The sequence below is a fragment of the Panthera tigris genome, chromosome F3 (assembly GCF_018350195.1).
Source record: "Panthera tigris isolate Pti1 chromosome F3, P.tigris_Pti1_mat1.1, whole genome shotgun sequence".
NCBI classification, from domain to species: domain Eukaryota; kingdom Metazoa; phylum Chordata; class Mammalia; order Carnivora; family Felidae; genus Panthera; species Panthera tigris.
In genome coordinates, this window is record NC_056678.1 from 53,798,639 (window position 1) to 53,825,975 (window position 27,337).

At 37.9% G+C, this 27,337-nt stretch overlaps 1 protein-coding gene across 1 annotated transcript in view; it reads right to left on the minus strand.

Annotated features, from left to right (window-relative positions):
- Window positions 1–27,337, minus strand: part of USH2A (usherin) — a 767,091-nt gene that overhangs the window by 255,090 nt on the left and 484,664 nt on the right. Inside the window, exons 40-41 of the mRNA XM_042976063.1 lie at window positions 4,889–5,039; window positions 4,157–4,299 (exon numbers count right to left, since the gene is read on the minus strand). Of these exons, the coding sequence (XP_042831997.1) occupies window positions 4,157–4,299; window positions 4,889–5,039 (294 nt within the window). The remainder of the gene's footprint in view (window positions 1–4,156; window positions 4,300–4,888; window positions 5,040–27,337) is intronic.

Sequence of the window (27,337 nt, forward strand, 5' to 3'; positions counted from 1 at the left end):
CTATCTATTAGCATACTCCAGGCCAACCTCATGAACAATCTGTCTGTTAGCAAAATAATGAGCTCATGAAAAATTATGTAAGTAAATCTACAAAATAAACTGCTTGAATCCCACAAACTTTACTTAATAATGTCTCTTAGATTAGTGGTTACAAATATAAATGTGGGTGGCTCAGTCAGTTTTATGTCCAACTTCGGGTCAAGTTATGATCTCAGGGTTTGTGGGTTCAAGCCCTGCATGGGGCTTTCTGCTGTCAGCACAGAGCTCACTTTGGATCCTCTGACCCCTCTCTCTGCCTCTTCCCTGCAGATGCTCTCTCCCTCTCTCTCAAAAATAAGTCAACATTTAAAAATATATATACAGATATGGAGTTTTTAAACTTCAAATTTCATAAAACAATCAGATTTTTAAAGTCTTTTAAAAACACATGATAACGAAATGGCCTACTCTAGAACCAGTTTGGGTTTTTGTTTTGTTTTGGAAGGAGAAAAGTAATTTTTAGAAAACAATCTCATTTTTAGTAGGTTGATCTAATTGCCTGTGTATTCCATACATGTTTGTTGTTCAAATGTCTGAAATAAAGACATTCCACATTTCAATCTTGTTCCCTGAAAAACTTTGTGAGAAACAGATTTTCCAGCTTTTGATGGTCTAGGGAATCTACATTTTTAAAGAAAAGTGGGCCATCTCATATTTTACACAGGGCAGGATTTTAGTAGGCCAAAGGACAGGCCCCCACGCTGAGGTTGCCGGAACCTTGCCCTTCCAGCGGCTCCAATTCCTATATGCATATACTGCACAGAAAACCATTGTAAACACACAAGGGAAAGGGAAGAAAACAATCGGGAGCAATGGTTATTTCATGTTAAAAAATACCAAAAATTTCAGTGGCTAGGTAAGTGTCTTCATGTTAGCAATCACACGTATCCGAGTCTAACACAATCTTTTTTTTTTTAAGATTTATTTATTTGTTTGTTTATTTTTTTGAGAGAGAGACAGAGCGCAAGTGGGGGAGGGGCAGAGAGAGAGGGTAACACAGAATCCAAAGCAGGCTCCATGCTCTGAGCTGTCAGCACAGAGCCTGATGTGGGGCTCGAACCCATGAACTGTGAGATCACGACCTGAGCGGAAGCTGGCCACTTAAATGACTGAGTCACCCAGGCGCCCCAGGTCTAACACAATCTTCATGCATTTTTGCAAATTGCAGACATGCCATGTTCTTAGACTGCCAGCAGCATGCAACACACACACACACACACACACACACACACACCCCAAAAACCATGAGTTGTTTGTATTTACCTGGTTGCAAATAGTCGAACACTACACTGACCAACTTGGCTGGAACAAACATCTTTTATTAACACACGTTTAACAGGATTTAAAATATTCATAGGAAATGTGCATTATTATTATTTGGCATCAGCACACTAGATTTTTAAAAATGCATGGAACTGGATATTGGTGGCACTCTGATAGAAATGACAAATTATTTGAAAAAAAAATCTATTAAGATTCTTCACAACCCTTTTCTCTGTCCATGAGAACTTCTCTTTGCACTCAAGCATTTGTTTCTCTGTGTGCAGTTCATTTCCTGCCTTGGTATCTCTTTCTGGTTTCAGCAGTGTCACAGGCTTGACGAAAATCACAGTCTTGCCATATCACACTAAAAACACTGCACTTGGTGACCTGTGTTGGCACCAGAAACTTTTGAGGCTTTGGTTGATGTAGAAAGGTGCATATTGATGGTATGAAATTTAAATGTGGGCATGAGGTGACTTCTCAGTTTTATTCTGTAAGACGGTATGTAGAGTTTTTATATTAGACATTGCACTTGGGCATCTGGGAGGTGCCGGTCAGGATCAAGTATGAAGCGCGATTCTCGCATGGAGCTGTCAGCATGGGTGGTTTCGTGTGCAATGCTTTGAAGCCTTGACAGAAAAACTGCTTGTGCCCAATGCCAATCACTCACTCTTTGTCAACTCAATTGCACATCCTTTCAGAAATGGCATCCATCTCCACGGACACCCAAAATATAGAGTACACTGCCATTATGTCTCAGGGGTAAGCATGCACTGGTAACTTAACCTGGAGGGGCAAAGGGCCAGCCTTTGGCTCTTTCATAATATATATGACTTTGCAGTGTGCACATGAGGCGTACAAAGAAAGAAGTCATCAGTTTCAGGGAAAGGACTTAAATAAAAATGATGGCTGGGTTTCTTGGGTTAATACCTGCTATATAATCATGTGTTACCAATTCTTAAGGAACATGAAGGGTTAATACTATTCCCTTCAAACCCAGTTCTAAAAATCACAAAGAAGGCAATGTCTTCAGTGCATGAAAATTCTAACCACATAGAGTCCGTAGACTTGTTTTATGGTCACTTAAGGCAGGAGTAAGTTTGTTCAACAAAGAATGCTATGCTAGTTGGTACTTTGCAATGTTTTGTACTTTATTTATGTGATAACTTCTTGCCTGTAGATAGAAGATCATGGCTTCTATTCAATGAGAATCACCCCTGAGGAAACCCAAGTGTTGCTCATTCTCTGTGGCCATGGAAATCGTGGGTGCCAAAAAGGGGACTGTTTCTCTTCTCTTCCAATGTGGCATTCTATGGAGTCATCCTCTCTGCAGTGGGCTGAATCATTAAATACTTTCAGTTAACCTTTATTGAGTGCCATCAAGTACGCTATATCTAAGAAGGAGGATTGGAAGCCTATTTTCAGTTGTTTTTAAAATAATGTTTCTTTAAAAATCTATTTTGAGTGTGAGCTCTCTAGTTCATAAATCTGCATACAGTCTGGTGACTAGGCTGCCAGGTTCCCTAGAGTGTGTGTGATGCTTCCCCTAAAAGGGGTGTAGGTGCATTGAGTGGTGCCTTAATGCTTTCTGGGTCTTGGGTGTCGTTTATTGCACTGTGCTGATAATTTACTAAATGGTACTCGAGAGACCAAAAGGACTGGATGTGCCCTTGTAAAGTACCTAACCTGCTCCTAGGGAGTGATTACAAATTGGGAGAAATGGATGAAGTATTATATATTATTGTTCTTCATGGCCTTTTCAAAAAACATAAAGTAAGCTTTAAGGAAGGTAAATAGTTCTGATTCTATCTCATTTGATGTCTTATCCTTACTAAAATAATATAATTAAGGGTATTGTAGCAATAAAAGAATCTACTTAATATACAATTGAGATTCTTTCAAATACCATATCTTTTGATTAATATCTAGCCTTTTGAAAGTCACTTGGGTCCTCATTGGATATAGAGCCAGAATGGCAATTGGCCAACAGAGCAACATCTTCTAAGAAGCCTCTGATTAAAAGACTTGACAAGATTAACCCTAAAAACCTCAATGTTCAAAAATACAGTGTCCTCATTCACTCCGTATAGCTTGATTTAATTTCAAACTTTTCTAAAAAAAATTATACTTCCATATATATATATATATATATATATATATATATATATATACACACATGTATATATATATGCCCCTATAGAGGTCATTTATATAAAACTAAACATTATAGCCAAATATTTATTTTCTATATATAACCTAGTAAAAACCTATATATGAAAACATAACTCTTTCGTGACAGACTCGAAAGCCTCTTAATTGATTATATAAGGCAATCCCAATCTAGTCTTTGTAATAGTGCAGAACCATTGTTATCAGATTATATTTCTCTATTCTGAAGTCTGTCTTTCAGGTGTGACTAAAAGTATAATGGGATCTGTTTCCAGGAAAAGGTATAACGACACGTTAAGCATCTTCATGAAGCAAGACCCCTATTTCATGTTCTTCTGCCTGTCAGGATTCCTCCAAAGCAGAGTACATTGAGTGGAAGATGATAACTTTCCTCTTGTAGGACACCTAGATGTACCCTGAAGGATAGAATGGGGCCATGCCATAAGTTATTGCGAATTCCTTCTTCCTGTAGTAGTTTTTCTTCTGAAGGCCTCACCCTCAAAATCCCCCAAGCCCCCATTTTTCTTCTTTCTGGAAGTCTGACTATCCTTGGCCTAGAAAAGATTATTGTCACTAAATGTCAAGAAAACAGGGGAGGCTTACTTCTCTGTTTTGGAAAAACTGAAGACATTTAATAGTCCCTAATGTAGACGACATTTGGCTGTGTATTGTTCAGACCACTTACTGTCCTCTGTGGTCACGAACAGAATCCAGGAACTATGCGCACTGCCAAATCCATTGGAGGCAACCAAGCGAAACTCATATTCTGTGTACGGTTGGAGATCTCTCACTTCATAGCTTAACGATGCAGAAGGATTGGAAAATAACCTACATAGGAAAGAAATGCTAATTAGGAAGCTTTAGACATTCAAAGAAATAAAAACAAGTAAAATCTTACTGCAAGGAATTTTCAGAGAATGTCAAATTCCAGGCAAGTACTGCAATTTTCTGTTGTCACAGGAGATCTCTCTTAAAATAAGGAGCCACTTGGCTGAGGGCTTGTAATATTGCATTTATATGAGATGTAAATTCTAGTAGTATTGAGAAAATTCTAGTCTACTATTGAGGCTGATTGCCACGTGGAATTTGTAGACTATAATAATTTTGTATCTACAGTTCAGATAGCATTTCTTTTTTTAGTTCAGGTGTATGTCTGCTTTATGCAATACCTATGCCCATGAAAAGTTAAAGGTGAAGAAATCCTATATTAATGCTATATAAATGGAAAATAGATAATTTTGCTGAGCAAATAATTATGGCCTAAGGAATTGCTTGTCTTTTATTTGAACTTTTAAAAGGTGGCCTTTATTTGTTGCGAATGAGAACTGACCTATTCACAAATTAAGGTAAAGTAAGTTATGTCCATAACATATAATCCAGGTGACAGTTAGGAGGATAGACAAAGTAACAGGCTCACTCTAGATATCCATGGGTGGAGTGGCCGGGCCTCATCTGGAGTTGGTATCTGGGAGAGCCGGGAGCGTTGTTACGAGCTGGTGTAGACCAGACAACCTGAAGACTGGTTGGAGTGGCAGATGAAAGCCTCGGAGGCAACACGCCATCTGGAGCTGTCGAAAAACACAGATGAATTAGAGCAGAGAAAACTGTGGAGAACATATGTTGGATGGAATCGAAATGCTCCATATACTGGAAAAACTGTTCCTCAGGATCAACAACAATGTTAAACATGGTCCATTTAATTTAACATTTTCATTCCTGAACTACTGTACTTCCTTATTGTTCATTTCAACACAATTACGTTAGTATTTCAACCTGAAAAGCCAGCCCCCAAACAGCAAGACAAATGAACATGCAGCACATCCCCACCTGTACTTCTGTTTATCTAATTGAAAACATGTAGGGAACTTAGTGAACCAAATATTAAAGTAACTTTTTAAATTAACTCTTTCCTCAGCAATCAAGCAATCAAACAGTGAAGGAGTCCAGATCTTTTCTTTCTCTCATCGATTATCACCCATTGCCACTTAATCCCGCGTCTACTCATGATCACAACTGGCTTTCTTTTCTTTTTTTTTTTTTTTTTTTTGGTGTTTTGAGGATGGTTTATTAAAATTGTATTTTCTACAATATTAAGTACACACGGTTGGCTGAAAATAGCACATTGCAGGTGTAATTCTCACTTAACGAAAACATAAAAACTGAAGTTCCTTCCCCATGTGCTTTATACAGTCAGTTTCCCGTATTCAAATACATGGTGAGTTGAAGCATACATGTTGCTTTTCCTAGTCTGGTTGAATCTCTGGCAAATTTTTCCTGAATTCAGCCTGTCTGCTTGATATAATCTATCAGGGAACTCTATTTGAATAGTTCTACGAGGTCTAACAGGAATGAAGGAAACTAAAGTCCATTCGACTTAAAAAGAATGACAAGATGAGTCTGATTACTAAATTAATTTTTCCAACAGGTATAACTTGAATGAAACTATCATATAAAAATTTGTTCCAAAGCTAGTCAGAAGCAAAGCTCTGTGACTTCAGGAGAATCAAGAATCACCTAATGGCTCTCAGCGTATGTTTCTTACCTTTGGGATGGGGATAGTTTTCCTTTGCAGGATTGTTCGGAAAATCAGAAGTGATGTAAATAAAGCACCTTGTTTTGGGTCCTGGTAATGATGAGTTAGTTGTTGTTTTTGTGGTGATGATGATGATGATGATGACGACATCGGACTGATCTGAACTTTCTTTAGCATAATTTAAGTGCTAAGATACTGTAAGTTTTCAGGAACATCCTAATTTTAATATAAGCTTCTTTTTTAAAAAGTTTATTTATTTCTTTTTGAGGGAGAGAGAGAGAGAGAGCACAGGCACAAACAGCAGAAGGGCAGAGAGAAGGAGAGACAGAATGCCAAGTAGGTTCTGCACCATCGGCACAGAGCCTGATGCGGGGCTCGAACCCATGAACTGTGAGATTATGACCTGAGCTGAGATCAAGAGTCGAATGTTTGAACAACTGAACCTTCCAAGTGCCCTGTAATGTAAGTTTCTAATTGCCAAGGATTACTAGAAGCCATTGGTGAGGAAGGAGAAGGGATTACAATAATTAAAAGTTCATTTTCAACTTCTTTTTATACACAACCTTACGTAGTGTGTGATTTTATATACTTTCCCCCTCAGGAGAACCTGCCTGTGAACTAGGAAGCTAATGAATGGCCAGTGATGGGAAAAGACGAATTACATGATGTGATTCATCAATCTGTTGTAAGGGTCGAGTTCATCGATAATCCACTAATTTATTCAATAAGCATTTATTGAGCCTCTACTCTGTGCAAAGTATTCTTTGTGTGGAGGGGGAATAACACCGAGTAAAACAGATATGGCCCTTGACCCTATGGAACTTACATGTAAACAGAGGGAACAAGCATTAAGCAAATGGGTACCTAAGATCATACCGGGTAGATAAGCCCAAGAGAAAAATAAAGCAGGGTAAGGGAAGAGAAAATGAAAGGGAGTGTGCCATTTTATTGTTAAGTAACAATTCAGATTGGATAGGAAAGCCATAGGAAGAACATGTCATTAGGTGACATTTGAGCAGAGACCTCAGTGACCATGAAAATGTCTGGAGGAAGGGCAACCCAGCCACAGAGGGCAGTAAGCACAAGGGCAGTGAGAGGGGGAAGTACTAGTTGTGTTTAAGGCACAGTGGAGACACCAAAGTGGCTGGAAAGGGAAAGGAAAAGAGGTTGGAGGGACAGGCAGGGTCTAGATCCCTCCAGATGCCTTCTAGTTCTACGCTTTGAAAATCATACTAAAGACTTTGGGTTTCATTTGAAATGGATTTGTAGGCCATTGCAGGGTTTTAATACAGGACACGCCATAATTTGGAACCTATAAAGACTACTCTATGCTAATGGGGGGGTGAGGGTAGACAAGGGAATCACCTATTATAGCAATCCAGGTAAAAGATGACAATAGCATGGATTCCAGTGACAGCAGCAGAGGTGGTGATATATTCTGCTGAGTATGGATGGTATTTTGCTAAGAGAAAATAAGGGAGTGAAAGATGATGTCAGTGTGTTTAGCCTAACTGTCCAGGTGAATGGTGGTGCCATTACTGATCTGAGGAACGCTGAGGGGAGAAATCAGTTATGGGACGGGGGGGGGGGTAGTGGGTGGGTGGGTATCAGTTCTGTTTCATCCATGTTACATGGGAAAGGCATAAATTCATCTCTAGTGGGGACACCAAGGAAGAAATGGGAGGTATGAGTTTGGATAAGAGTTGTGGATGAAGGCGTGTGGTATGTAACAGCTGAGATTTGATGAAATACCCTAGGAGGTGAATGTAGGTAGAGTGAGTGCAGAAGAGGTCTGTGAACTGAGCCATGAGGTCCCCCAACATTTTGAGGTCAGGAGGAAGGTTCTACCACAAAGGAGGCATAAAGGAGTGGTCAGTGAGGGAGGACAACTTAGAGAAGGTGTAGCCTGCAAGTCAAGTAAAGAAAGCATATCAAAAAGGACTGATCAACTCTGCGAAACATGCTGACAGTTTAAGGCATGAGACTGAGAATTATATTTTGCATTTGGCCAAACACTGGAGGTGTTTGGTGACCTTGCCAAGAATAGATGTGTGCAGTGATGGGTGTGGCAGCATGACTGGAGATGGTTGAGGAGACGAGAGGCCAGAGAAGGAGGAAATAGTGAGTACAGGCAACTCTTCTGAGGGATTTTGTTCTAAAGGGGAGTAGAAAATAGGGCAGCATTTAAAGAAGCTTATGTAATTAAGGAAGGTGTTCTAAAAACTGGGAGATGCTAAAGCGTATACACACTTACTAGAAAAATCCAGAAGATATTTGGGGAAATGATGTAGCAGAAGGAAGAGTAATGGCCAGAGCAAATTCCTTGTGTTGGGAGAGACAGAGAGATAAGCCAGGGCACAAGGGCTGTTGAATAGAGCAGGAATGGTACACCCATTGTGCAGAAGCGAATGCAGGGACAGGCAATTCAGAGAGAGAGGTAGATTTATTGATGGAAAAACACCAAGGATCTCTTCTGATGGACTCCATTTTCTCAGTGAGCAAAATAAAAGCAAAGGCATCAACTCAGTGCTAATGTGTGAGAGGGAATCACATGCTTTAAGAGAGATGAAACGAGAGGCGCCTGGGTGGCTCAGTCAGTTGAGCACCTGACTCTTGGTGTTGGCTCTCCGGTCATGATTTCATGGTTTCATGGGATCATGCCCCACATAGGGCTCTGCACTGACGGTGCAGAGCCTACTTAGAATTCTCTCTCTCCCTTTTTCTTTGCCCCTCACCTGCTTGCTCTCTCTCTCTCTCTCTCAAAAAATAAACAAACAGTAAAACAAAAACAAAACAGAGAAATGAAATGGTATGAAATTGCTCCCTCAGTTAGTAGCCTAGGAAATGCAGAACTGTTGTCCAGGGCCTCGTATCCCATTATCCACTGCTAATAAAGACTTACTACCTGATAATTTATCAGTGAGCACAAATAGGTTTAACACTGATTATCTCTTATTTGCTATATGTTTTTTTAACTGATTCATAATAAACGAACATACATTGAGAGAGCATGGGCGATAAGTAAAGTACAAAATTGTGTACAATGTAGCACAGTCATGTCCCTAATTTGACTGTTTTCTTATCTAATTTTTCTGTGTCAAGGAGTGTAATATCATCAACAACCCAAATTCGGAAAAAAAAAAAAACAGTTTGGATAAGTCATGGACATGAAAAAATTAGAGCTTTAAATATATACACAAAAATCCATTCCTGTGTTAAAAACTGCATTACCATGCTGTTAAGAAGGGAGAATTGCCCCAAACTTAGGCTCCCTAATAGTAATATAGTATCCTGGGTTCTTTTCTGAGTGTTAACATCAAAAAAAGCACCCCATTAAATTGGTCATACTCTGCTTGTATAAAATTGCAAAATATTTCCAAACAGAGTGATCATCTTATATTATTTACATACAACTATTCATTTTGTCTGCTTCTGGAAACACTGACTTCTGGAAACCTTTCCTTCCCCTTTGGTTAACCCCTTTTATCCTAGACCTATTCCGTAGAGGCTCCTTAGCACCAAAGCAATAACTGGCAACTATAGCCATAATTCCACCTCTGGTTCCTTAACACAAGAGCCGTGTATCTATCAGCTTGATATATTGTCTCCAAGATGCTATGTTGCTCGAAAAGCTTCTCTCGAGTTTAATATGACCCTCACGGGGCAAGCACTCCACAGACAACCTCCTGAATCAACACGTCTTGTCCAGTAAATACTAATTCTACACGGCAAGTGGGTAAAACAGCTACCCCAATCTATAAATCCAAAGGAAGGGAGTTTTTAAATAAAATTTCAAATTTAACCTTTTTTGGAAGGCAAAATGAATACAACACATTAAGCCATAAATTAAATCACGGGTTGGATGAGTCTAGATGCTATAATCTTTTAAATGTATGATTTTATTAAACTTTTAAATGATGTGCACTTGTGGATTCTTCTCTGTCTAAAAAAAACCCCCAAAACAAACAGCATTCCCTAAACTTTTGCTCCTTACAAATTTATAGATCTCTGAGGGGAGCTCTAAAAAGCAAAAACAGAAGCTTTTTTCTTTTTTCCATGTGACTGGTGACTACCAAGTTTGCAGTGGTCAGAAGAGGAAACTTTTGGGGAGAAAATGAATTCAATATACTTCTCATATGCACCAATTTCTCAGGACAGTTACTAACTTGTTACAGTGTGTTTTTGTGTGTATGTGTGTGCATTTAAAATACTGGAATAAAATACTGCATTAAAATATAGAAGAAATCTATGTTTTGTATTAAACTCAAATCTATAATAAAATATATCAGGGGCACCTGGGAGGCTCAGGTGGTTGTGTCCAACGCTTGGTTTCGGGTCAGGTCATAATCTCACGGCTTGTGAGATCGAACCCCACGCTGGGCTCTGCGCTGACAGTGTGAGGTCTGCTTAAGATTGTCTCTCTCCCTCTCTCTCTGCCCCTCCCCTGATTGCTGCCTCTCTCTCTCTCTCTCTCTCTCTCTCTCTCTCTCTCTCTCTCTCTCTCTGTCAAAATAAATAAACATTAAAAAATATACATCAAATGCCACTCTGCACAAGATTCTTTGCTGGGGGAGGGGAAAGGGCAGGTAGAGAGAAACAGGGGTTTAGACCATCTACTTTATATTTAGTAGAGAGATAAGACATGACTTAAATACTATAACACAGAATGGGTAAATAGCATAGAAGACATATTAGTGCTTCCAGAGTTTCAGAAGTCGGAAACTCACATCCAAATGTGTACAGGTCCTTGCCTTTCAAAGGAACAGGCCTTGAAAGGGCATTGCCACGGGAGCACTGTCAGATTGTTCAAATCGGGTAATTGTGTTCTCAGCCTGATTCCAGGGCCTAGAACTTCATCAACTCTGCCCATGCTTATTCCGAGCCTACATGATGCTTCTTCCTGGCTTCACTTGGAATCTGGCTCCAGCCTTGCCCATACTACCCCCTTCTCCCCCCACTCCCCCCACTTTCGAGGTTAGATTGTTGACATCCCCATTCAGGTTCCCCTGTTTACATAACAGGAGAGAAACCACGTCCTTTTTATCTACATGCATCCTGGCTGCGCGATCGAACGGCCTGGCATGTATTCAAAATCCTTGCATTACACACTTCCTCCCATTTTCTGAAATAGCTATACATGAGCAAGGACTTTAAATTCTAGTTTCCAGAATGGAAAATTAAAGTTCAGACACATACATTGAGTCGTTGAGTCATGAACAAATTGAAAACAGAAGGCAAGACTCAATTTCCAGTCAGTAAACCATATGTCATTAAAAAAAGATATTAATTATGAGGAATATGCAGATGTGCTAACAAATGGACAGTCAACCTTGAGCACAAGGATGTACAAATAGAGCAGCATTAAATAGTGGCAAGTAGATTAAAATAGATTTCATGTTTGCAAAACAGTTTCTCATAAAATCTGACTTTCTGAACACATACTTTGTGCCAGGTTGTTTTTTTTTAAACATAATTATTTCTAATCCTAAGAATTACACTACAGAATTGTGGTGTTATCTCTTTGTAGTATAGATAAAGAGTCTGAAGCTCAGAGAGGTTGCATCTTTTATCTCAAACCCCACAAAAAAAAGTCGTTACTGGCAGGATAAGGACTTGGTGCTCTGAATTCTATACCGCAAAACAGCACATTACAGTATGTGACTGATCCTAGATGATAAATATTAAATTTTTTAAGTGAGCACAAAAGTAAACCATTTATAATAGTAAGTACATTCATTTTCGTAAAGATTGGGTTTATTTTTTTCTCTAAGTCATATCCTTAAACAGTTCTTTCCTGGTCTTGTTCATCCCCCACAAGGAACCTGATACAAAACTACTTATGTGAATTCACTAGTTCTCTGAAATTAGCCAAAGCCCACAGAAATTCAGTGAAATACAAAATGGAGTCTTCATGTTAGTAAGAAAAATATATTAGAAAAATTAAGTGTTATCGATAGGTATGCCATGGAATTTACTTTTGACTGTAGAATGCTAAAAATACAACAAGAGCATTTTAACTGTGGAGTGCAGGTAGCTTAAAGGCCACCAGCAAATACAGGATTCTTGCCTAAAACATCCCAGACAGGTGACATTCAGGCCTCTGTGTGTTCATTTCCAGTGACAGGAAAATAGCTGTTTTGCACGTTGCCTCATGACATTATTGGACATTTCTTATTGTTGGTGTGCTCCTTCTGATTCAGAACTAAAAAAATTATATCACTTCTACAACACTTAGGGTGAATATAATCTTTTGTCCACATCAGGACCTCTGAGAGTGAAACAGCATACTGTAAATAATTAACAGGGCTTAATTAAGCTGTGGCAGTTATAAATTGCAACTAGCATGGGCAATGGGTGCTGGTCATGCTAACACTGTACTCTTTAGGACCCTGTCTTAGTCATACTAACCCCTGAGAACAAGCCTCTACCACCATCATGGGACAGAACTTCAGGCATGATTAAGTGGTTGTCTTCTCCTCCGCTGAAGTTCCCCATTTCAGGCTACACATTGCTGCTTCCTCCAACCAGTTTCCAGGATTCCTCAACCATTATCTAGCCATGGTACCTGACTTGGAAGTGTTCTAATTTGATAACATATCTTCAAAAATATGAAGCCTTATACCTAAACTAAACACTCTGTGCATTCTGACCAGAGTATATCACAGGGAAGCTCCCAACTTTCCTTTCCTCAAGGGATGTTGCTAAAAACTCACTAAGAATCTTAATTCTGGCCTGCTTAATATTGGAGTTCATCAGTGTTATTCAGATTGGCTATATAGTTGATTCAAAATGATCTTAGGGATAGGTAAAAATGCAAGATCAATCATTTTCCAACAAGTACGCAGAATCTGAGAGGAATGTTATTAAAGAAACAAAGTATTTAAGGGGATACTGTAGTGTCCAGCAGAGTGCTTCCTTTACAGAAGATGTCCTACAAAAATGTATGGATGGATGAATGAATGGGTGGATAGATGGGATTGTTGGTAGAGCGTGAGATGTGCAGAAAAATATCTTTCCCCTCTGACTCAATAATTCTTAGGTTCCACCCCACATTTTCCATTTACAAATAAAACCTCAATTACCTGAAAATGAACAATTTTTTAGCATAAAAGACTAATTGTTTGGAGAGTACTAACACAGCAGCGATATCAAGTTAGATCTGAAATACTACTTTATAGTACATTCACTTTATCATTTATTTGTCTCAATGCCCCATATCGCGGATGTGCAAACTGAGGTTAGAAAGGTCAAACAACCAATCTGAACTATATGACTAACAAAATGGCAACGTACAGCCTCACGTGTCTGTTGTTTCCAAGACTGTAATTCATCTCTCAACACCAACTTGAATCTTAAATTTAAGTCTAACCGTGGCTTTTCCCCATAACACCAAAGTAATGGTAATATAAATTACTTAAAAGCAGAGATCTTATTTTTTGTGTCTTATGTAACCTAGGGCACTGACAAAATTTTGAGAATTTAGTATTGCTTATCAAAGAAATGTTAAACAAATGCTAACAATCAGTTTCTATAGAGTTAACACGACCCCTTTTTTAAAGTATGTATTTATGTATTACATGTTTATGATAGAAAATTTGAAAATTACCAACCAAAGAAAGCAGGAATACATAATTACATGACCTGGAGATATCCATTCTTACACTATTCTAGATTATCTCACCTGTCTTCTATACAGGTGTATCCATACATAATATTTTTAAATGATTAAGCTAAATATGTTAAATAAATTATTTTGTAAACTTTGTTTGCTTTACAATATTAGGTGAAAACTCTATGCTATTGACTCATGTTTTGGTAACATGACTTTACAAAATAATTGCAGGTGATATTTTTATAGATATGGAATGTTAACAAAGCTGATAATGATGGATCAAAAACTTGATTGATTTGAAATACCTATATATATCGATTGTATCATATATATACATTAACATACAGTGTTATATTAGTCTCAGGTATACAATACAATGATTTAATAATTCTGTATATTACTCAGTTTTCACCATGATAAGTATACTCATCATCTGTCAGCAAGCAACATTATCACGATATTATCGGCTATATTCCCTATGTCGTACTTTTTATCTCTATGAATTACTCATTTTGTAACTGGAAGTTTGTACCTCTTAATTCCCTTTATCTGTTTCACCTATCCCCTGACCCACCTCCCCTCTGGCAACCAACAGTTCTGTTTGTTTGTTTCTTAAATTCCACTTAAGGGTGAAACCACATGCTTATTTCACTTAGCATTATACTCCCTAGGTTCATCCATGTTGTTGCAAATGGCAAAGTCTTATTCTTTTTCATGGCTGAGTAATACTCCATTCATCTTCTTTATTCACTAATCTATAGATGGACTCTTGGGTTGTTTCCATATCTTTGCTATTGTAAACAATCCTACAATGAACCTAGGGTGCATACAGCTTTTTGAATTAGCGTTTTCATTTTCTGTGCGTAAATAGCCAGTAGTGGAAATGCTAGGTCATATGGTATTTCCATTTTTAATGTTTTTCTCTATTCTGTTTTCTACAGTGGCTGCACCAATATGCATTCCCACCAACAGGAGAAGGCAGTTGGCTATACTCATGGGAGTATTGGGGGCTAGATAATTAAAGCCAAAACATGGACTATAATTAAAATATTAAAAATAGGTTTACTGGCTATTTAATATTTCTTAGTTTCTAAAATGTTTGTTAACGCATTTTGGTCAACTAAAACTTTTTAAAATCTTTGATAAGCTTTTTATTACATCAGATAGTCCTGAATATTTTTGGCAACTGCCACTCTCTTATTTGAGTCTGGTTAGCTCTTTAAACATTTTTAACTTAAATAGCTTATTACCAACTTCTTGAAATGTTTTTATTTAGAGTTTATTTTAGCTAAATCATAGAACAAATGTCTGTGCACTGGTAAAGAGCCATCAGACCTGAGTTCAAATACTGATTCAGCTATTTAGTTGTTGAACAAATACCTTAACCTCTCTGTGCCTCAGTTTTCTCATCAATACAATAAGGATAAAAACTTCATAGAGTTGAATTGCAAGGATTAAATAAGATAATGTCTTATTTACATAATAAAACAAGGTAGACACTGTAAATACTATATGTTTGCTATTGTTATGATCCTGAACTTGTCTGTTATTCACACCATCATGAACACCTTCATAGATTATTCCATAGAACACACTTTAGGCAAGTGCCACTGAGTTTATTAGTCTCACTCACTTTATTACTATTTAGTGGCTAAAACAGTCTAACCAATCACTTTATAGCCCACACCACAGCAAAGATTGTATACGTGACAGAAATTCAGTATGTTTGGGAAATTTTTATGTTCATGGTTGATTGTAAGCTACTTGAGGACAAGGAGTGTACATTATTATTTGTTTTCTGTTTTTAATTTTCTTCCCCAGCCTTGACAACTTTGCAGTGCGCTCTCTCTCAATGATTATTTGCAACAACAATCATATTTCTGAAAGAAGTAGATCTGATCCTGCACTATTTTGTAAGCACTTTAAACATTCACAATATTTAGAAAATGCATGTTCTGATGATACCCATTAAAGAGCTTAAAGTGCCCAGCTATCTTAATTTTGATCAGCTTAGTAACTGATTTTTACCTTATCAAACAGATGAGCCATGAAACTGAAGATCTCATTACATTTTAGTCAAAAAGACTGGAAAAATATTTTTCATTCATAATTTATAATTAACATTCCCCCTTATCTTGTAATATCTAAAATATCCCCTTGATATAAGTAGTATTATTTCCCTCATTTTATAGATAAATGTACATTTAGAGATATTAAATATCTCTGGTTGGCTCAGATCCAGAGATTGTGCATTTAACCACACCATACTTTATATAAGGAGAATTAACGTTAGGCTGGGAGTCATATGATCTGAAGGTAAAGTTTATTTTGTTTTATTTTATGGAGATAAAGTTTAATTTTGAGAAGAGGAGAACTTATTGAGATGTTTTGGTGACCCAGAAATTGTCAAAAGCTTAGAAAACTAAACTAAATACATTAGCATATGTTAAAATATTATGAAACATAATATTTTGGCTAATTAAGAAAACTCCTGAATTTTCATTTCAAAACATAATCACAATTAACATTTAAATGCACCTACATTTCTCATTTGATCTTACAAACATACCATGAATTAAATGGTGTGGGCATTGCATTACTTTTACAGTCCCTTGTGATCGCCCAAATTGCCAGGCTGGGACAATGTATTTTGATTCAAAACTCGATCTTATTTCCTGTTGACTATGTAGCCTCCGAGCTTAAATATTGGAAGTATAGAAGGACTGAAATGTGTGATAAAGTTGTATTAATATTTTCATACTCCCTGAAAAATTTATCTACGCTTCCTCCTCTCTTCCCTTCCCATCATGGTCCTGGGGGGTGTGTACATGCCACAGAACACACTAGCCACAGTCTCCACCTCTATGGGCATGAAAATATTGTCAAGTGTTGGAAGACTGGCACTGAAAAAATACAAAACCTGTGTGGTTAAATATGTACAAAGTGCTTAAGAGGAGAATGTCATGCCGCAAGAGATTATTAGAAAAGGCTGGCTTGACATTGGCTGAAAGAGCTAAGCCTCTCTAAGGAAGTGGTATTGAAACTAGAAGGAATAAGATTCTGCTGAGCTAGTATGGACCAGCACCTGTAAGTTGATATAGAGGTAGAACTTATCTGTTGGAGAAACTCAGAGAAGGTTATTAAAGGTGGCATGTGCTCTATTGGAGGGTCTTGGAGGCCAGGTAAGGAGTCTGAAATTTATACTAAGAAGACAGAAAATCCTCCTCTCATTGACATTATTCAGTTTAGTTTTGTAAGATATTTTGGGGGGGGGGGAAGGAATGGTGGGGCTACTGTATTAAATGTTGAATTGGCTGGATTGGATTCTGAAACTGATAAATAGATTTATCATTTATTTACATGACTTATTTTGATTTTTTTTATAAAAGTTGAGTGCAAAATATGAAAACAATCCAATACAATTTTTAATTTACCCCTGCATATCCAGGGACTAACACAGAGCCTGGCACATAGAAGAAGCCCTATTTTTAATGATCGCATCTAGTTGGAGGACTTCAAATATCATCTATGTGCATGAACTTCCAAATGTTTATCTCTAGTATTTCCAACTATTTGGTTTCCTTAGATTTATTTTGAAAAAAAATTTTTTAACGTTTTATTTATTTTTGAGACAGGGAGAGACAGAGCATGAACAGGGGAGGGTCAGAGAGAAGGAGACACAGAATCTGAAACAGGCTCCAGGCTCTGAGCTGTCAGCACAGAGCCTGATGCGGGGCTCGAACTCACGGACCGCGAGATCATGACCTGAGCCGAAGTTGGCCTCTTAACCGACTGAGCCACCCAGGCGCCCCTCCTTAGATTTATTTTGTATAGACCATGCTCATGCAGGTCAATTAAGAATAAACACTCATGTCATTAGAGTCCCAAAAAGAGAGGAAAAAAAACCACTCATTGATTTTATAATTATTCACCTACCTAATTCCCCAAGTAATTTTAAAACACTTAGAAAACACAAGAAAATATGGCTAAATAATGAAGAGAAAGGATCAGAAAATTATACTACAAAACCTAGGCTGAGGTTAGCTATTGTTGTCAAGCACAAGATTCATTTCTGAGATGTGTGAGAGCCAAGGTACAACCAAAAAAAGGAATATGATGAGTTATCAGTGGACAAATATTTAAGTTATTTTAAGAACTTTTCAATTTTATAAAACTATTTGACATTTATTTTTATTTTTTAAAAGTTTTTATTTATTTTTTACAAATTTTTTTAAACATTTATTTATTTTTGAGACAGAGAGAGAGCATGAGCAGGGGAGGGTCAGAGAAGAGGGAGACACAGAATCTGAAACAGGCTCCAGAATCTGAGCTGTCAGCACAGAGCCCAACGTGGGGCTCGAACCCACGGACCGCAAGATCATGACCTGAGTGAAGTCAGACGCTTAACCGACTGAGACACCCAGGCGCCCCATAAAGTTTTTAATGTTTATTTATTTTTGAAAGACAGAGAGAGACAGAGCACAAGCAGCAGAGGAGCAGAGAGAGAGAGAGAGAGAGAGGGAAACACAGAATCCGAAGCAGGCTCCAGGCTGTGAGCTGTCAGCACATAGCCCAATGCGGGGCTCGAACTCAGGAAACTTGACATCATGACCTAAGCTAAAGTTGGACGCTTAACCCACTGAGCCACCCAGGCGCCCCAAAACTATTTGACAGTTAAATAATTGTTTTCAGGTTATTCTTTTTCTCCCATGTTTTCATTTTATGGGATGAATATTTAAGGAACCAGGTCAACAATGGATTCTAATTATTTAATGAAATAATTTGCAGTTTTACAAAATGAGAGAATGGCTGTAAATCAATTAATTTTTCTGAATTCTAAAAATGACTCCTTATAATAGCTCATCAAATAAATAGGATACTACTTTGTGCTTAAAACAGGCAACCTTAACAACCTTGACATAGTTGTCTTACCTCATTGTTTGCAAACACATATTGTCCTAGTGTATTAGCAATCTCCCCTCTCCCAAAGTAAAATCAAGCTCTGAGTACCCCCGATTCATTCCAGTGTTTCCTGGAGATTTCCAAGGGCCATCCAGAACTTGCAGTAAATGCAATTATAAACAACAACAAAATGGCAGCCACAGCCTTCAGCTTCATGAGGAAATGCACTATATCTATCCCAGCAATCTTTCTAGCCCAGGAACTAGGAGTATGCCTGGCAACTAGAAAGAATTCAGTAAATGTTTTCTGAATGAATGAAAGTTGAACAAAGTTCAGAGTTTTGGTCAAGATTTTGATTTTATTATATTAAGGGTTTTTAACAAATTGACAACTTTAATGACTTCGGTTAACTGCCTCATAAAAGATGCTAACGTGTTGATATTCATTAGTAAAGATAAACATACCAAAATAAAGTCAATTTTGAGTATTTATTTTATACCAGGCACTGAACTAAATGCTTTATACAAATTATCACATTTAAGGGGCGCCTGGGTGGCTCAGTCGGTTGAGCCTCCGACTTCGGCTCAGGTCATGATCTCACGGTTTGTGAGTTCGAGCCCCGCATGGGGCTCTGTGCTGACAGCTAGGAGCCTGGAGCCTGCTTCGGATTCTGTGTCTCCCTCTCTCTCTGCTCCTCCCCCACTTGTGCTCTGTCTCTCTCTGTCTCAAAAATAAATAAACATTGAAAAATTTTTCTTTAAATTGTCACATTTAATCCACATAATAGTCCTATATGTAAAGTGAGGTGGGTCAAGAAAAGGAGGCTTAGACGAAGTTTTAGTCTATTCGGTTGCTATAACAAAATATTATAAACTGGATACATTTATTTCTCACAGTTCTGGATGCTGGGAAGACCACGATGAATGCACTCGTGGATCTGGTGTCTGGGGAGAACCCACTTGCAGATTCATGGATGGTGTCTTCCTGTTATGTTTTCACATGGTGGAAGGGAGACAAGGCTTCTTTTGTAAAGGTATTAATCCTATTCATGAGGGCTCCACCCTCATGCCCTAATTACTTCCCAAGCTCCCACCTCCTAACACCCTCACATTGGGTGTTAGGCTTCAACAAGTGAATCTTGGGAAAACTCAACTATTGGGGCCATAGCAGACATGATATGTGACTTACATGAGGCCATATAGATAATAAGTAGTTGAGTTACTGTTTGAACCCAGCAACCTGTCTCCAAAACCTAATTTTCTTACTGTTATCTTAAATAATGCCTTTTATAGTGACCTGGCCAAGCCAAAATCTTGCCCCTCCTCAGAGAAGAGTGTGGCTGCCTCCTTTCTCTGTGTTTTCCCCACCTGCCCCACAGGAGTCTAAGGAACCAGCTGTGAGTCTGGATATAACTTTGAGGAGCAGAGGAATCTCAGAGCCAGGAGGTTCGAAAGGAAGTAAAATATTTTTGAAGTATTTTTTTTCTTTCTTTTTTTTTTTTTTTAATAATTATTCCTTTTAAATCTCAAGGAGGTTTATTTGGAGGTAGACATTTGGAGAGACTGTTTCTGTCCTTCTTTGCCTCAGTCTGTCTCTCCATTTATCAGGATTTTCTTTTTCTCTTACTTGTCAAGGCACCTTTGTTTCTGAAAGCTCCCAGAAAGGTCTCCAGAGAAAAATAGAAAAATAAGATGCATAACAATGGCTATAGGCATTATAGACCCAAACTCAAGAAATGATGACATTTTCTCAAGGTTATTACCAATCTAGTAGAGGAGTATTTAGAACAAAAGCCCTAGGAAGAAAGTGTGTGTGTAAAATAAATTTTTGTAAAAAAAAAATCTATCATTTACCTTTCAGCTCAGTGACAAAATAAACTGTTTTAGAGTACATGACTGGATAAAATCTGAGGATGGTACATTTGTCTTTGGTCTTTCACTGACTCATTTGGGTCTACCTTTCTGAGGTAAATTCAAAATCTCACCAACATTTCGCTGGTATGAGAATACATCAGTCAAAATTGGTGCAAATACTTGTCAAAAGTTACATGAAACCCAATTGGCAGATCTCTCCTAGCTCTAGTGATTGTTCTTCATGAAATGAAAAATTGTCCCTGTGTTCGCTAAGAATTCTTTAATTAGAATGGAAAAGAAGCGAGGATATCCCCAGTTACAGTTTATAATAGGAGTAATATAGAAAGGGGTGGCAGAGGTGGGTCAAGGGCACCGGAATAAAAAGACACCACTGAATACTAATTGCTGTTGACCATTTTGAGAAACAAAGGATTCCACTTCACATTAGCATCCATAGGACCAAGGCAACATACCTTCAACTCCACCTCCCTTTGTGGTTTAAGATTAAAGTATGGCTTAAAATTACTCTGCAAGACAGTTTCAGTGAATTTGTTAACCAGGAAACATCAGACAGACTGAAGTCATCCTCTGTTAATTTTGAAATACCCCAAAGCTGTGAATGATGTAGCTCATTGTGCTCAAAGAAAAATAGGGATTTTGAATTTCATTAGATACATTATTTGTTCAACTAGAATGTGGAACTGTCACTTTGTCAGACTAATTAGAAGCCCTGAAGTTGGTGGTCATAATGCCCAGAAGAATTTTTTGTTGTCGTTACAATCTCAAACCACCAGCCAAATTGTATTCTTTTCCCTTGTAGATATGCTACATTTAGACACTCTATTTAAGCCCCTGCTTGTGACATTTGAATTCCTCTTAGTATTCCTAAGAGTACTTCTTAGTATTCCTATTATTTTGAATACCATCGTATTCATCCAAATTAGTTTCCAGGCAACATAGATTAAATTCTTTTTCCTTGAGAATCTGATTGCTTGAGCCCTTTAGGTAGAGTGTATCTTCAATCGGAAAAATATTCTAAAATATGTAACAAAAATATTAATGGATTAAGTCTATACTATTTTTAGTTAAAATATTGTTCATTCACTTCATTTAAAATAATTCCCTGAAGAATCTTACTTTTGTAAAATTAAAAAAAAATAGATGTGCTTAGCAAGGTTAATGAACAATTTTAACAATGAGTAAATTCAAGCTAAGTCAAAGCCATTCTCTTTATAAGGAGTGCACAAAATATTCCATTGAATGCGTCCAACACGAACAATAGTTAAAAAACTAACTCAGGTAGTTAAGAAAATAAACGATTGCATTTTAGAACTAGAACCATGACTCTAACATTGCCACTGAATCTACTATACTGGAAAAACAAGAAGCAAGAAGTTAAGTGATCTTTGAATAGCTTACAAAATTTTCGCCATTTAAGGATGAAAGAACGAAAGGGGATTGGTTATAAAATCATCTTAATGATAGGAGCAGATCTAAAATTCAAGTTGATTAATAAATTACTCAACTAATAACTAGATCTAGTCTTAAAACACCAAGATGGCATGCAGGACACCCTTTACCTCAATAGGCCATTACTTTCACATTCTCTATTAAGGAAAGTGAAATAAAAGTTATCATTAGGGTAAAAAATGCTGAAAGACTTCTAAGAACTGATTTCAGCCCAGGAAGTAGCAGAAAAGTTGAGAATAAAAAATTGATACTCATTTGACCACAGTCATGATTAATAACTAGATAATTAAGTTCATGTGTAGAAAATCTATAATCACAGTATTAGTGAGTTATTTGTTTTAGTAATTTAGCCACACAATTGCCATCCAGTGTAACATTGGTATTAGAAAGCATATGGCATTAATACCAAGGAATTTTGTCAGTTTCAGGTGAATAAACCTGGGGGAAATTCAGAAGTAAAAAACAAATGTATTGGGGCGCCTGGGTGGTGCAGTCGGTTAAGCGTCCGACTTCAGCCAGGTCACGATCTCGCGGTCCGTGCGTTCGAGCCCCGCGTCAGGCTCTGGGCTGATGGCTCGGAGCCTGGAGCCTGTTTCCGATTCTGTGTTTCCCTCTCTCTCTGCCCCTCCCCCGTTCATGCTCTGTCTCACTCTGTCCCAAAAATAAATAAAAAACGTTGAAAAAAAAATTAAAAAAAAAACAAATGTATTATCATTAATAATGCTTTCTTAATTTATATGTAGCACAAATTAGAATATCTACTTTTGACAAATAGCATAGTAAACAAAACATAGCTTTGCCTAGCTGAAGAAAGCATGGATCACCTCTAATTCTCAAGAATTTTCAATTTTCAATAGAAATTTTCAATTTCAATTAGTAATTTAAAAAATGATTATTTAGTATATTGGACAGACATGATACGATATCTCCTCCTTCACCTTAAAAGTTTAATTCAAATGTTCCCTATCTACCAGGAATCAGTAGCCATTGAAAAGTGGGAGGCTAATTTGTGGCTATCCAATCTTCTCACATACAATGGGGAGGATATAACTTTGCAATGCAATACGCAATTATTATGTGTCCAGCATTGTCACATTCTTTGCATACATTTATCCTAATTACTTCTCTCAATGTCAACCCGTGACTACTATTTCTCCCATTTTTATAGAAAGAAAAACCTGAGGCAAAGTATAACTGTATAACTTGATCAAGGTCTCATAGCTAGCAAGAGGAGAAATATAGGGGGCACCTGGGTGGCTCAGTAGGTTAAGCGTCCAACTTCAGCTCAGGTATGATCTCACAGTTCGTGGGTTTGAACCCCACAACAGGCTCTGTGCTGACAGCTCAGAGCCTGGAGCCTGCTTCAGATTCTGTGTCTCCCTCTCTGTCCCTCTTTTGCTCATGCTCTCTCTCTCTTAAAAAATAAGTAAACATTAAAAAAAAAGAGGAGAAATTTAGTTTTGAACCCAATATGGTTGATTTTAGAATCCATGCTCTTAATCACTAGGATAATTTACTTGTGTGTGAGTGTGAGTGTGCATATGTGTGTACAGGTTACAGATCAATGGAGGAGATATAGAAAATGATATTCTTATCATGTTATTCTTATCTTGAATACTACATTTTTTTCCTCAAGCAACTTTTAATCTCATAGTTTTTCTGGACTAAGAATTTGCAAGTGCTGTCTTTCTTTTCTGAGAGAGCATTGACAAAAAGGTAAAAGTTAACTTTAGTTGATGAAGAATGTTTCACTTTTCATAAAACCTAGCTACACGAGAAGTAATTTAATCTAATCCTTTCTGAGAACATCTCTCACATATATTTAAATCTTACCGATTTCAGAGTAGCCTGCATCCATTCACTAGTTACACAATAAGACTGGTCATGTCACCATCAGACATAGTAACAGAAATTACTGTATGTTTTATTAAAAACCTATATTTGTCTCTCTCTCTTTTTTATCCCAAAGTCTAATTTAGTTGTTGTTCCCTTAGGTACAAAGTACACAGTTCATAATTCATTTGATATAAAATGTCAGTTTAGATTCTTGCCTGTCTTTGATAAATGAGAAAAAACATGTACATTTCAATTTCCTCAATGCCAGAACAACCAGGAACAACCCCCTGTTGTGCTTCTCAAAGACCTTTGTGTTAAATTAAACATCAAGATTCTGAAACTGTGGGGAAGGATATTTCCAAGACAGAGAGTACAAGTACATGAGACAGAGGGAGACAGCTGATGCTTTTCCTACCAGTCGAGTGATATCCCCCAAAGAGCACCTTTGATCCTCAAATTAGTCCTCACTTATAATTTAATATACCACAACCAGTCTGCTGTTTCCTTACATTTAGCTTTAAGAGGCAGTTGTTAGAATCATCAGGGAAAATAAAAATTTAGACGTTTGGAGGTTGGTTTAATTTCCAAGTTAACTAGTGATGGGTTATGTGTATTTTGTGCTCGTTACATATCATACTTTATATTCTCCAAACAAATCATCAAGTGCCTACTCCTGTGCCGCCTGATCTTCTCAGTGTGTGGCCATCCTTTGCCCTCTACCAAAACCCATTGAGGATGGTTATGGGATTATAAACTCCCTTTCCAGATGAACAAATTGAGGCCTTGGGAGGAGATGACTTCCTTGAGATCACACAATCGGTAAATGGAAACACTGGGGATGGTGGGTGGTGATGTAGTTAAAATTCAGATAGTTGGACAGACACAGCAGCCTATGTGCTTAACAAATGCACAACGGAAGAGACATGCTCACTTGAGACTTTACAGAATCAACTCTGTGAACAAGATTCGAGTCTTTTTGTGTGGCCATGCCCTCTTTTGCAGACTCTGATGAGGTGAGTACTCCCCCTTTGTGATGGCCCTGAGGACACAGATGGTCATTCCTGTGACTGCTCCATGGAATGATTCTCTTACACACTCACACTGTTCACACTCCTGAGTTCCCCAGTATTCTAATTGTGAATAAATGTCCTCATTCCACTGCTGTGTTTTTAATCTGTTCACAGAAAAATAAAAAATTAATATAGGGAGAAAGGATTCATTCATTCATTGATTCATCCTTCTTTTACAAAAACAGGCTTCCATGCTCTCTTTCTTTCAATAAAGTTATTTTTAAATTTTTAACATTATTAGATAAATTAAGTCTCTCTTTATGAGTGCAAATTATGTAAACTCAGAAGATTGTACATCTGAATCACATCTATTCATTTCCCTTGGGACATAGAGGGCATTAACACAAAAAGTTTCCATTTTGATACAGGCCAAAGGAGAGGGCAACTTGGTAATTAGCAATAGTGACCCCACTGTTGTTACACACTAATGTTTTGGGTCAATGTATTTGAACATTTGATGTTCTAATGAGATTTCCTGTTTCATACCTATACGAAAGCCCTACAAGAGCAAAACAGATGAGAAAACTTACATTTTCTAACACAAGCCAAAGAAATAAGTTTAAATTACGATGCGTGTCACTGGAGAGCTGAAAGTTCAGAAAGAGAAATATTTTCAGAAAAGTTGAATGAGCCTTTTCTCCTAAATAAATAGAGGTTATTTTTAATATTCTTTTCATCTAATTAGGGTTAATCTTAGAAACTTATAGGCAAAAATGAAAGAAGTTCTTCAAAATACTTGGTTGGCAAGTAAGTACTTATATCCATGCTGAGAAAGGATGGTCCAACAGGCTAATTTTTGCCATTACTCCATAGACTGTAGACTACATAATATTGTTTTTGCTTAATGCTTCCTTGTAAAGCTGTAAAGATATCTGCTTTAACTGAATTCCCACCCCTCCCCCCCCGACATTAGAATGTAAACTTTAAGTGCATGGGTCATGTAGTTAAATGAGGGGAACTCTCCAGTTCATTGACCAAAGGTTTTGAACACCTGGTATTTCACCCAAACAATACTCTTGGAATTACATGTGACACAACAGTAGAGTCAAGTCACATCTTCAGATCCTTGTTGACTAGTGGAGCCTAGAAATCTGCTACCTCTGCTAAGAGAGGAAATGAGCCACCAGTGGAGGATGCTTCAAATAAACAAAGAGCACAGGGCTCAGAACCAGGTTTCTGTCCATAGGTCTGAATTCTGGTCTCTGCTATTCAGTAGTTGCATGAGCTTAACAAACACATTGCAAGACAATCTCTGGTCCTCAGCCTTCTCATATGTAAATAGGGATGATAATAATAGCACTTCCCTTAGAGAGTAAAATTAAATGAGTTAATATAGGTTAAAGAGCATCTACACCTGGGAAGTACGAAGTGTGAGGAATCACTACAGCAAAGAAAACTATTTTTCCCAAATAGATGATTTCATGATCTTAACTGTTCTCTCGGCAACTGGAAACTGTATCAGCCTCCTCCTTGGAGCTGTATTTGTGAATTCCTAGAAGGAAAAATCGTTAACTATGAGGCCTACTAGCCAGCCAATCCTGGAATTCAGGATAAAGATGTAACTGACTTGAGGAACACATTTCAAAACCCCACAGAGGAGGTGCAGCCACAAGATGCTCATTAAGGAAAATTCCCCAGAGGGAAGAGACTCAGGTTTTAGTTACGTGGAGTTCCTTATAACAGCTGTTCTATGAAGAAATCGAAGAGCAGAGGAAATTCAACTGACAGCATCTTCACAGTAGGGCCAATTAGTGTTTCTCAGTGCATAAAACTTCATGCCTGTTGCTCTCTCCTGCCACAGGTAGGACTCAACACCTGGAATCGGTCATGCATGGTATCTCTTCCTGCCCCATTCTGGGAGACGGAGAGAGAGAGTGAGAGCGAGAGAGGAGCAGAGGGAGAGGGAGTCACAGAATCCAAAGCAGGCTCCAGGCTGTCAGCACAGAGCCCTACGTGGGGCTTGGAACTCACAAACCGTGAGATCGTGACCTGAGCCAAAGTCGGACGCTTAACCAACCGAGCCACCCAGCCATCCCTCTTTGAAGGTATTCTAAAGATGATCTAGTTCAGGGTTTTCAGACTTGGGCATGCATCCAGACTTAACCTGGTGGTGGTTGGGTTGGCAGGGAGGTGGCATCTAATAAATTATAGACTGTGTGGCTCCACTCTCCAAATTTCTGATTTGGCAGAATGAGTATGGGGCTCCAGAGTCTGCATTCCGAACAAGTTCCCAAATAATGCTGATATTCCCTTCCTGGGATCAATCACACTGTGAGGACCACTGGTTTCATTTAAGTCTTCCATTTTAAAGGTGGGAAACCTGCATCAGAGTCAAGTAAAGTTACCTAAATCCGACCTAATAGCTAATTAGTGTAAGAGGCGTTGCTAGAGCTCAGGTCTCTGCGATATGGAAATAGAGAAGTGTCTCAGAAAATGGCCACATGTGGTGACTCTGAAGAGGACCTTCAGAACGGGGTCAGCAATTTTATTGTCTTAGTCATTATTATTTCATTTCACATCAGGTTTGCTTCCTGAGGCTTCTACATTTGAGAGCTCAAAGAGAAGCCAACACATATGTTCAGTTGCCACA